Genomic DNA, 12,280 nt, shown 5'->3' with positions numbered 1-12,280 from the left:
TTTGTTATAAAATTTTGCAAACGGGTCATTTTTCTCCTTCATTGAAGTGCGCTGATTAGGCGGCACTGATGGGCTGCATTGGTGGGCACTGATGGGCTGCATTGGTGGGCACTGATGGGCTGCATTGGTGGGCACTGATGGGCTGCATTGGTGGGCACTGATGGGCTGCACTGGTGGGCACTGATGGGCTGCATTGGTGGGCACTGATGGGCTGCACTGGTGGGCACTGATGGGCTGCACTGGTGGGCACTGATGGGCTGCACTGGTGGGCACTGATGGGCTGCACTGGTGGGCACTGATGGGCTGCACTGGTGGGCACTGATGGGCTGCACTGGTGGGCACTGATGGGCTGCACTGGTGGGCACTGATGGGCTGCACTGGTGGGCACTGATGGGCTGCACTGGTGGGCACTGATGGGCTGCACTGGTGGGCACTGATGGGCTGCACTGGTGGGCTGCACTGGTGGGCACTGATGGGCACAGATAAGGCGGCACCGATGGGCAAAGATGGGCACAGATAAGGCGGCACCGATGGGCAAAGATGGGCACAGATAAGATGGCATGGATGGGTGGCACGGATGGGCACTGATAGGTACCACTGATAGATGGGACTGATGGGCACTGATAGGTGGCACTGATAGGTGGCACTGATAGGTGGCTCTGATGGGCGGCACTGATGGGCGGCACTGCTGGGCACTGATGGGCGGCACTGGGTCGCAGCACCTTTGAGGCAGATTGTGGGCACTGTGGGTGGCACTGCTGGATGGCACTGTGGGTGGCACTGTAGGTGGCACTGATGGGGGGCACTTACTTTTATTCAGGATGGCACGGCGGTGGGCACTGGCAGGGGGCAGGTGGTCAGCTGTATTGCTGGCTGTGATCGGGACTGATGTCCCGATCACGGCCGCCGGTGATCGGCTTTTTTTTTTCTCTCCTCGCGCTGTCAGCGCGAGGAGGAATAATAGCCGATTACCGGCTCCGTTCTATCACATGATCAGCTGTCATTGGCTGACAGCTGATCACGTGATAAGGGGTCGGGATCGACCCCCTTGCACGGATCGGTGATCAGGCGAGTCTCACGGACTCGCCGATCACAGAGCGCGCCGCGCGCGCCCCTCGGGGCGCGCAGGCCGCTCGTATCCGGGACGACGTCAATAGACGTAGTCCCGGAAATGTAGGTCCGCGCTGATGCCGTCATTTGGCAATAGCGCGGATCTGTAGTGGTTAAACACATTCACTCATAGCCTCTGCCAAAAATCTGGGCTGCAGTACTAGCACTTTTACCAGAGCCTGTACATCACTTATGGATCATCAGTCTGATGGAGACCTCAGTGAGCAATGCAAACAGCGAGGGACTGGTCCAACACTACTAGAAAGTGACAAAACTCCGGTTACTACAGCCCAGGATTTTGGGAAACTCTGCTGCAGAAACAGTGCCGCTAAAGATCCATTTATCCAGCCGACACATCCTACAGTATGATACAATGCTTAAAGCTGAATAACCTAGTAATGAAAATGGTTTGGGTCAGCTTTGGCCTAGACCAGGGGTCTTCAAATTTTCTAAACAAAGGACCAGTTTATTGCGCTTCCGACTTTAGCGAGGCTGAACTATGGTCATTGGGAGTAGAAACTGTCCTAGTTGCAATAAAGCTTGCAGCTTTGGTATCTGAGAACTAGTGCCCTGTCATTGGTGTAAATGGGAGAAATGTTTGGCGACCACTGGCCCAGTGAAACCTGGACTTTTGCCTTTTAAGAAATCTGTCACTGCTGAGTGCACTTTGTGATCACTGCAGGTAATTGCTGGCTGTATGGACGGTGGCGGCCACCGGCAACCTGTCATAGTGAATGTGGTCGCAGCAGGGACCTCCTGATTCCGGCGTCTACAATTCACTGTGTCCTCAATTGCCAGTGTAAATGTAGCCTAACTCCAAGAAAACCCATTGTATTACTATAGCAACAAAAAGGGAGGCACTTGGTAATGAAAGCTGTGGTTCCCAGCAATAAAACGATGGGTTGATTAGGCCTGTACGATAAAGTATTAGGCATAGCAATGCTACCATATGTCATTGACCAACTCAGTCTATAAAAGGAAAAACGCAATGGGTTGCTAGGAGAAGGTCCCGATCACCACTATATACACCTTGCGTGATTAGTTGCAGTGGACTACCTCTTAAGCCCCATACACACTATCAGATTTTCTGCAGATTTTTTTTTTTTTTTTTTTATCCTTCATATTTACCAAAATCATGTATTGCAAGGGCCTGCCTGATTGCATACAAATTGAAACTCCTAAGGTTTGACCTCATATTATATGGTTTTGGTAAATCTGAAGGGAAAAAAAATCAGCAGAAAATCTGATGGTGTGTATGTGGGCTTTAGAATCCATAGTAAGTGCTCCTTCCACACCCCAAATGAAGGGTGCGCTTACCAGATAAATGTGGCTGGCAAAGCAGTCTAAACGCTGCTTTACAGAAATCTTGTATTACTGCCTGTCATAGTATTTATTAAAAAAAAATAAACATGCAAAATGTTTGTATGCAACCCCTCAATAAACAGATAAAAAAAAAAATTAAACAGGTCCATGGATTTAAAGTTTACAACTGTTTATTTTATAGTTCATCATTATGAAGTACAAAGCCTTTTCCTTGGGAGACACCAGCTTTTAATGCTTTTGGCCAGCTTCTAGTTTCATGGTATGTGCATAAGACATCAAACGCTAAAGAAAAGTGTAAACAAGGTCATGGTCATTATACATTTAAAATAGACAAAATCAAAACAGGAGCTTCACTGACCATAAATGCAGACTATGTATGAAAAAGCAAGCTTCGCTTGTTAGCGAGGCCACCCTCGACAAAAAAAAAAAAAAAAAAAAAAAAAAGAGTAAAGAAAACCGAAAACATTAACATGGTCAGACATGCCTTACACTTGTTGCCCTTGGTAAGGGTGACAATAATGAGCCTGCTGCTGGGATCCCAAATACATCAAGAATGTGCTCCAATAAGCGGACATTTAATTTTAATTCTTTGCTATAAGGAGAACTGCAGCTAAAATTGTGTAACCTACTACAATCACTTGTTGGTGGTAGGATGCATTCGTCCTGTAAGGTAACTTTTGTGATCGACAGCTGACTGGTTATTGCGGTGTATAGTGAAATACAAAAAAATGGACCGTATTTACAGAGTCTGGAAGACTGTTATAAGGCAGGGCAAGCTAAACAAATTCAATTCTACACTGGAAAGTGGCCGCTGGAGATTCAGTGTTTAAATCCAGTTAGAAAAAGGGAAGCTCCGCTTGTTCACACCTCCCATTGGCACTTTTGGGGGGGGGTTGGTGTAAGCGGGTTCCCACTTCCTGGTAAGATCTACATCATTTATGAAAGATGGTTCAGAGAAGCAGGATCTCCCAATCTGTAGATAGCGTAGGACTCACTAGTCATGGGGTATTTTGTTGCAGTAAGTGGGCTTAAGCACCATATAGCAATATGGTGTGACCAAATCCCCATATTTTTTGATAATGTTTTTTGAAAATGTCTAGGTGTTTTAAATAAAACTTGCTGGAGGTAAATGTCTTTTTTGCATGTGTGCGCTGTAATATTTTGTTCTGTTGTATGGTCTTATGGCTGCACCATCTTTAATGCATCTTTTAGGGTGTGCCCCCCCCAAATATTTTTTGCCTGTCATTTATGGCCCCTTCTTTGCCCCCCCCCCCTGCTGCCTTCTGGGACACAGAGGTCCCAGAGGAGGAGGGGACCATTCAGAAAGTGCAGCGCAATTTGCCCATGCGCAGTAGGAAACAAGGTTTTACTTCCCGTTTTCCTCACTAGAGATGCTGGCCTCTGCACCTAAAGCCGATTAACGTATGGGCTAGATGTGAAAACATTGCGGGATCCCTGGACAGGTAAGTGTCCTTATATTAAAAATCAGCAGCTACAGTATTTTGTAGCTGCTGACTTTATTTTTTTTTTTTTTTTTTTTACAGACTGGAACTCCTCCTTTTAAGATTTATTGGCTGTCGCTTAGCAACTTTAAGTTTCAGCTCCTGCCACTCCATACATTTTCTATAGGATTAAGGTTTGGAGGTCATTTAGATGTTTATCGGAAAACTTGAGGGGGACCTAACAGGCAATGCAGGATTTCAATCCAAGATGACATATTGTGTTACCAGTAATTTGTTTGTTGTAGAGCTGCAACTAACGATTAATTTGTCTGTCGACTAATCTATTGATTATTTTTTCGATTAGTCAACGACTATCCGATTATTATTTTTAATGAATCTAGTGTTTTTTGTTTTTTTTGATTAGCTAATTAATCCTTTGGATAACCTTGAGAGTATTGTATTGGCAGGCAGGCAGAGTATCGGGCTGGGTATGGAGGGATGGCTGCTTCCATCCGACCTCTCCCCTCCACTGCACAGATCAGTACAGAGAGGGGAGAGAGAAACCGGCGTCATGACGCCGGTTTGTTTACAAGTAATCGCTCTGTCGGAGCGATCACATTGTAAACGCCTGGGTGTAGAAAGATGGGCGCCACTTCAGAGCTAAGCCGAAGCCGCGGCCTCTCCTAAGGCCGAGGCCGCGGCATGTGCCGATCCGAGCGGGGTGACCCGTTCGCATCACGGATCGGTGACGATCCATTGCACCCCTAGGGACAGCGGCACGGAGAGTGAGAAGAGAGGGGGATGACAGCACGGAGGACAGCGGTAGATACTAAGCACTGTGAGGCATCGATGCCCTGCACGCACGTCGACGTAATCGATTACGTTGATTCGTCGTGGCACCTCTAGTTTGTTGACTGTGGTTCCAACTACCTTTTAGATTCTGCACAAGCTCCTCCCGTGTAGTGCTAAGCTGATTCCTCACTTTTCTCATGATCATCCTTTCCCTGTGAGGCAAAATTTAGCATGGATTGCCAGGCCAAGGGTGATTATTTTGTATTTCTTCAATTTGCAAAGAATCACTGTAACAGTTGTCTCCTTCTCACCAAGCTTCTTGCTGATGGTCTTGTAGCCCATTCCAGCTTTGTGTAGTTTCACAATTTTGTTTGGTCTTGCCCATGATGGTGATCTTTAAGCCTTGGTTCACACTGACAGCGGGAATGACATTTTTTACAGATGAACTCGCACCATTTCATTCCCACATGTCAAGTCCCGACTTCGGCAATTTAACCTCCCTGGCGGTAATCCCGAGTCTGGCTCGGGTTAGGATTTTAGTATCATAAGCGGTAACCCCAAGCCAGACTCGGGATCGCATCGCTGCATACAGGGAGAGGTTAATTACCTTGTCCCCTGGATCCAGCGATGTCCTCCGCGCTGTGTGATCGAGCTGTCCGCTCGATTCACACAGTGCCCGAGTGCCGCCGAGCTCCGCGACGTTACGGCGCATGAGGACGGAGATCGGCGCCCAATTCGAAAAAGTTAAAATACACAAAACACAGTACTGTAATCTTACAGATTACAGTACGGTATAAAAAAAATTACACACCCCCTTTGTCCCTAGTGGTCTGTGCAGGGCCGTGCATGCACTTTTATATTATAAATACTGTTTTTTTTTTTTTTTTCTAGCTGGAATTTGGAGATTGTCCATAGCAACCAAAAAGTGTCCCTTTATGTCAAGTGATTTTAGACCAACTAGAAAACAGCGATAATAATTTAGAATCACTTGCAGAATTGAGCGATATCGTTTTGTGGGGAAATTCGTCATCAAACACTAAATCTAATGACAGCGACAATTCTGCAAATTAGCAAAAATTTGAATATCGTGCAAAAGTTAATTTATTTCACTAACGCAACTTAAAAGGTGAAACTAATATGAGATAGACTAATTACATGCAAAGCAAGCTATCTGTGATTTGTCATAATTGTGGATTTGGGGTTTTCATGAGCTGTAAGCCATAATCATCACAATCACAGAAAATTTGAATATTACATGCAATCAATAAAACAAGGATTGTACATAGAACAATATCAGACCTCTGAAAAGTATAAGCATGCATATGTACTCAGCACTTGGTTTGGGCCCCTTTTGCAGCAATTACTGCCTCAATGCGGCATAGCATGGAAGCTATCAGCCTGTGGCACTGATGATGTGTTATAGAAGACCAGGATGCTTCAATAGCGGCCTTCAGCTCTTCTGCGTTGTTTGTTCTCATGTCTCTCATCTTTCTCTTAGCAATGTCCCATAGATTCTCTATGGGGTTCAGGTCAGGTGAGTTTGCTGGCCAATCAAGCACAGTAATCCCATGGTCACTGAACCAAGTTTTGGTGCTTTTGGCAGTGTGGGCAGGTGCCAAGTCCTGCTGGAAAATGAAGTCAGCATCCCCATAGAGCTCATCTGCAGAAGGAAGCATGAAGTTCTCCAAATCCTCCTGGTAGACAGCAGCATTGACCCTGGACTTAATGAAGCACAGTGGACCAACACAAGCAGATGACATGGCTCCCCAAATCAACACAGACTGGAAACTTCACACTGGACTTCAAGCATCTTGCAGTGTGTGCCTCTTCATTCTTCCTCCATACTCTGGGTCCTTGATTTCCAAATGAGATGCAAAATTTCCTCTCATCAGAAAAGAGGACTTTAGACCACCGAGCAACAGACCAGGACTTTTGAATGGCCTTTTCCTGACAATCCTCTCCAGGCTGCGGTCATCTCTGCTGCTTGTGCACCTTTTTCTTCCACATAACTTTCTATTAATGTGCTTTGATACAGCACTTTGGGAACATCTAACTTCTTTTGCAATTACATTTTGAGGCTTTCCCTCCTTATAGAGGGTGTCAATGGTGGTTTTCTGCACAACTGTCAGGTCAGCAGTCTTTCCCATGATTGTGATTCCTACTGAACCAGACTGAGAGACCATTTAAAGGCTCAGGAACCCTTTGCAGGTGTTATGGCTTAATTAGCTGATTAGAGTGGGACACTTTGAGCCTAGAATATTGCACCTTTTCATAATAATCAAATTTTCTGAGATTGTGGATTTGGGGTTTGCATGAGCTGTAAGCCATAATCATCACAATTATGACAAATCACGGCTTGAATTATCTTGCTTTGCATGTAATGAGTCTATATCATATATTAGTTTCACCTTTTAAGTTGCATTAGTGAAATAAATGAACTTTTGCTCGATATTCAAATTTTTTGAGTATCACTTGTATAACGAGCTGTCGTTAGATGCACCTTCTTAACTTGACAGGATTAAATTGTGTACCAAATGAGCACATACTGTAGCCAGAATTATTGTTGGTTGATAGGGGATCAAATACTTGTTTTACTCACGGAACTGCAACTCAAATTATAACATTTGTTATATTATTTTTCTCTGAATTTTTGGTTGCTATTCTGTCCCTATCATTTAAAATACACATATGATAAAAAAACGATAGGTTATGAAAGCTGGGGAACAAATAATAATTGTCCCCTCTGTACATCAAGGAGAGTTTACTAAAACATAAGCTGTCACAATCTGCAGTAAGTGGACATGGCAACCAATCCATTTCCATTTTCAAATATTAACTGAACAAATTGAGGCTAGAAGTTGATTGGTTACTATGCACAGCTGCTCCAGCTTTAGTAAATTCTCCCCACTGTATCAATACCAATAGCATAATAAAAACCCACCTTGATTAATGGCCAGTATCTCAGAGTGGAAATTTTTCTCATTTTCTCTCTTAACCATATACTCTTGAATTGGCAGTCGTGCAGTCTGCAGGCCATTTTCTTTAGCTTTGTGATATGTTACTTTCTAAGCCACAAGAATAGAGAAAAAAAAAATATGTTTATGATTAGTATACTATGTTTAGCAGGTGTACAAATATTTTCTCAAATACAGAAATGTGAACAATTTCTATTAGGGTTGCACCGGTGCCGACATTAGGCATTCGCACGGGTATCGGTACTCGTGAAAATGTACCGATACTGTCTGGCTCTGTTCTTTCAGGGAGATTTCCGCGCTTACAGCTGAAATGTAAAGAAAAGAATGTCAGAAATTATTGGTTGTTAAGGAGCGGAGCCGCTGCATCCTTAACAACCAATGACATTTTAGCTGTCAACAGGGTGTGTGTCTGGCCAGCGAGGAAGAGGCTGCTTGGCGCTCCTGCCTTCCTAATGTGTTCAGTGGCGAACAGAGCAACTTTATTGGAGTGGATTTTGCCATTTAGGCTGCTGCCCAGGATCCTCTTTTACCTGGGTGACATGTTCAAAAGTCCTCCAAGCCCCCCCTAGCGGCTTACCGATTTCTATCCCTCTGCCGGCAGAACAGGCAAGATGGCACCAGCTGCATGCCTGGAGATGCGGCCCACTTTTCAGGACACTGGCGTATTCTCTCTCCCCTCTAACCCCACCACACAAAGTCCAGCCAAATCTAGGCAGAAGAGGGATGGACGACACACAATCAGTTATGAAGCCTCAGGCTGATACTGGAGGAGACCCGCAGAGAACACAGCACAGCCTACCTATTGATTCATTCCCTGCTGCTGACAACTCCTTATCTTAGAGCACACCATGAAAATTGTGCTGCTCTCTCTAATGCCGCGTACACACGACCGGACTTAGGTCCGACAGACTTTCGACGGAGTTCTGACGGACTTTCCGAATGAACGGACTTGGCCACACACAATCACACCAAAGTCCGACGGATTTGAACGTGATGACGTACGACTGGACTAGAATAAGGAAGTTCATAGCCAGTAGCCAATAGCTGCGCTCGCGTCGGTTTTTGTCCCTCGGACTAGCACACACACGAGCGGATTTCTCGGTAGGAACTGGGTCCGGCGGAGTTCTGTCAGGAAAAAATTTGAAACCTGTTCCATTTCTAAAGTCTGTCAGACTTTTGCAAATCAAAAGTCTGCTGCAGCCCACACACGATCGAATGGTCTGCCGGAATCATTCCGTCTGACTTTTGATGTTGAAAAGTCTGGTCGTGTGTGCGCGGCATAAGAAGTTCTCTGCAGCTATCTCCCCCCACCCCCACACACACACTTCCAAAACCACCCCATCACCTACTCTTCCTAGGCGATAGGTATTGTTAATTGGCGAGTATAAAAAAAAAAGTAAGTATCGGTACCCAGTGTTAAAAAAAAATAATGGTATTGTTGCATCCCTAATTTCTATGTATAATCTAATAGGCAAATGCAACATTTTTATACAGACCTTTTGAATACTTTCATCAACCAGTCCTCCCAGAACATACACTTTAGATGGATCAAAATCTTCAAGGACTTGGAATAAAGCAAAGGCAAGTTAAAAAACAAACAAATGCAACTTCTTTTTTGTCTCTATTTAAACAAGATATATATAAATAGTAGATCACAAATGTGCTTTAAATTTACTGAAATAATAAATTTATTTTTTATATAGGGCCATGCTTTACAAAGTTGTCTTTGTATGACCATGAGGCTTCACATATATTTGCAAATGTATGCAGCAAAAAGTATGTTTTATGTGTCGGCTATCTGGATTCTGTGCTAGGTAACGTTTGTATTGCTCAGTATATACAGTGCCTTGAAAAAGTATTCATACCCCTTGAAATTTTCCACATTTTGTCATATTTTACAACCAAAAACAGAAATGTATTTTATTGGGATTTTATGTCATAGACCAACACAAAGTGGCACATAATAAAGTGTGGCATGCATTTGTATTCAGCTCCCTTTGCTCTGATAACCCTAACTACAATCTAGTGGAACCAATTGCCTTCAGAAGTCACTTAATTAGTAAAGAGATTCTACCTGTGTGTAATTTAATCTTAGTATAAATACAGCTGTTCTGTGAAGCCTTCAGAGGTTTGTTAGAGGACCTTAGTGAATAAATAGCATCATGAAGGCCAAGGAACACACCAGACGGGTCAGGGATAAAGTTGTGGAGAAGTTTTTAAAGCATGGTAGGTTCTAAAAAAAAAATACTCCACTTTGACAATCTCAGTTCTCTCTGTTCAAACCATCATCTGAAAATGGAAAGAGTATGGCACAACTACAAACCTATTAAGACATGGCCGGCACCTAAACTGACAGGTCGGGCAAGAAGAATATTAATCAAAGAAGCAGCCAAGAGGCCCATGGTAATGCTGGAGGAGCTGCAGAGATCAGCAGCTCAGGTGGGAGAATCTGTCCACAGGACAACTATTAGTCATGCACTCCACAAATCTGTTCTTTATGGAAGATTGGCAAGAAGAAAGACATCGTAGAAAAAAAAGCCATAAGAAGTCCCGTTTGCGAGAAGCCATGTGGGGGACACAGTAAACATGTTGAAGAAGGTGCTTTGGTCATATGAGACCAAAATTGAAGTTTTTGGCCTAAAAGCAATACACTATGTGTGGCAGAAAACTAAAACTGCCCATCACCCTGAACACACCATCCCCACCGTGAAACATGGTGGTGGCAGCATGATGTTGTGGAGATTCTTTTTTACAACAGGGACAGGGAAGCTCGTCAGAGTTGATGGGAGGAACCTAATACAGAGCAATCTTAGAAGAAAACCTGTTAGTCTGCAAAAGACTTGAGACTGGGGCAGTAGTTTACCTTCCAGCAGGACAACTACCCTCAACATACAGCCAGAGCTACAATGTAATCGTTTACATCAAAGCATATTCATGTGTTAGAATGGCCCAGTCAAAGTCCAGACCTGAATCCAATTAAGAATCTGTGATAAGACTTGAAAATTGCTGTTCAAAGCGCTCTCAATCCAATCTGACAGAGATTGAGCTATTTTGCAAAGAAAAATAGACAAAAAGTTCACTCTCTAGATGTGCAAAGCTGATAGACATCCCCAAAAGACTTTCAGCTGTAATTGCAGTGAAAGGTGATTTTACAAAGCATTGATTCGGGGACTGACTACAAATGCACACTACACTTTTAAGATATTTATTTGTAAGAAAAAATTGAAAACCATTTATCATTTTCCTGCCACTTCACAATTATGTGCCACTTTGTATAGGTCTATCACATAAAATCGCAATAAAATACATTTACGTTTTTGGCTGTAACATGACAAAACGTGGAAAATTTCAAGGGGTGTGAATACTTTTTCAAGGCACTGTAAATCCTGCACCCAGTATAGGGATGGTGTCAACTTCAGAGAGCGCTAACAAGCTGGTCCTGTAAGTCAGTGGCCAGCTTTTACTGAAGCTGGCTGTAATAGCAGACTGCGATTTCAAATCCAGACAGAGAGGATGCAGAGTACAAAAAAATCTGCATGAATATACTGCAAATAAGTGGTTATAAAGCTAAACATTTTTTATCTTAATTTTAACCTACATTAAGGTAAAAAATAATGAATGCTTCAGGACTTGCTGTGCTCCTTGTAAACGCTTACTTGACTCCTGGATCAATCCACCACTGGGACTGACGGAAGCAGGGGAAGTCATTGGCTCCTGCTGCTGTCAGTCAAATCCAATGAAGAGAGAGGGGGTATTGGAAGGTTTTTTACCTTAATGCAGAGATCTCATTAAGGTGAAAATCCTTTTGAGTTTATAACTACTTTAATCCCATAGGCTTTCCCTCAATCCCTCAGCAACACATGAAATTGAGTTCCAAGTAGGGTAGAGAAGAGGATTTCTAGAGGTGACTGCTGTATTGCTTGACTTTTTATTTTGAAAGATTAAAGAGTAAGGTGAACTTACATTGGACCTTCTTCCCATCGCATCTGGTCCCGCTAACCTGGAGTCTGGTGATCACCCGTTCTGACAGATCGTATAGCCGCTTTAGGTCTGGGAATTTGAAATCCCTACGGCTTTCTCTCCTCTTTGCCTGCGGTGACGGGTTACGTGGTTTCTGATTGGTCAGCTCCAACAAATTAGAATGTTTCTAAACGTACCTCCTTATGATGTACGTTTAGGAGATTAAGCCGAGGGGATTTCTAAGCCCCGGACTGGTGAAGGGGCTATATGAGGTCTCCTAGCGGGTGATTGCCAAGCTCCAGGTCAGCGGGGGGGAGCTTGAGTTTTTTCTGTAAAGGTGAACTTACCCTTGACATGACAAGTTGAAGCTATTATTTTCGATGGCACCTGTTTAGATCGGTGCAATATACGGTCACAGTGATTTTATAAAGATGCCTGCACTACTTGAGTGTAGTCGGATCAAAAGTTGCAGTGGGAATCGCATGATTTTGCTAGTGTGAATGGCACATAAAACAATCCTATGTTTTGCCCATTTGGAGCAAAACATGCTTTTCATACTTAAAATAGACAAATAATTTAGGTTCCACAAACTTACCATGGTCCGAGTCTGGAGTAAGATATATGATCGATTCTAATGGAAACATGTCAAGAAAGCTGCTTTCTGTTGAGTCAACCTGA

General features: G+C 43.7%; 1 protein-coding gene across 4 annotated transcripts in view; it reads right to left on the bottom strand.

Moving 5' to 3' along the window:
* The window catches only part of TRMT10B (tRNA methyltransferase 10B), a 61,160-nt gene that overhangs the window by 35,684 nt on the left and 13,196 nt on the right, over positions 1-12,280 (bottom strand). For 3 of the 4 annotated variants that reach the window (XM_077475274.1, XM_077475273.1, XM_077475275.1), the window contains exons 6-9: positions 12,198-12,276; positions 9,139-9,206; positions 7,609-7,732; positions 2,586-2,715 (exon numbers count right to left, since the gene is read on the bottom strand). In XM_077475274.1, the coding sequence (XP_077331400.1) occupies positions 2,609-2,715; positions 7,609-7,732; positions 9,139-9,206; positions 12,198-12,276 (378 nt within the window). In that variant the 3' untranslated portion in view covers positions 2,586-2,608. Of the gene's footprint in view, positions 1-2,585; positions 2,716-7,608; positions 7,733-9,138; positions 9,207-12,197; positions 12,277-12,280 lie in introns of those variants that run through there. The other variant, XM_077475276.1, reaches the window with a different exon arrangement.

The sequence above is a fragment of the Lithobates pipiens genome, unplaced genomic scaffold, assembly GCF_037356315.1.
Source record: "Lithobates pipiens isolate NorthernLeopardFrog02 unplaced genomic scaffold, aLitPip1_a1.2 Scaffold_13, whole genome shotgun sequence".
Lineage (NCBI taxonomy): Eukaryota > Metazoa > Chordata > Amphibia > Anura > Ranidae > Lithobates > Lithobates pipiens.
This window is presented reverse-complemented; position numbering and strand designations above follow the sequence as displayed.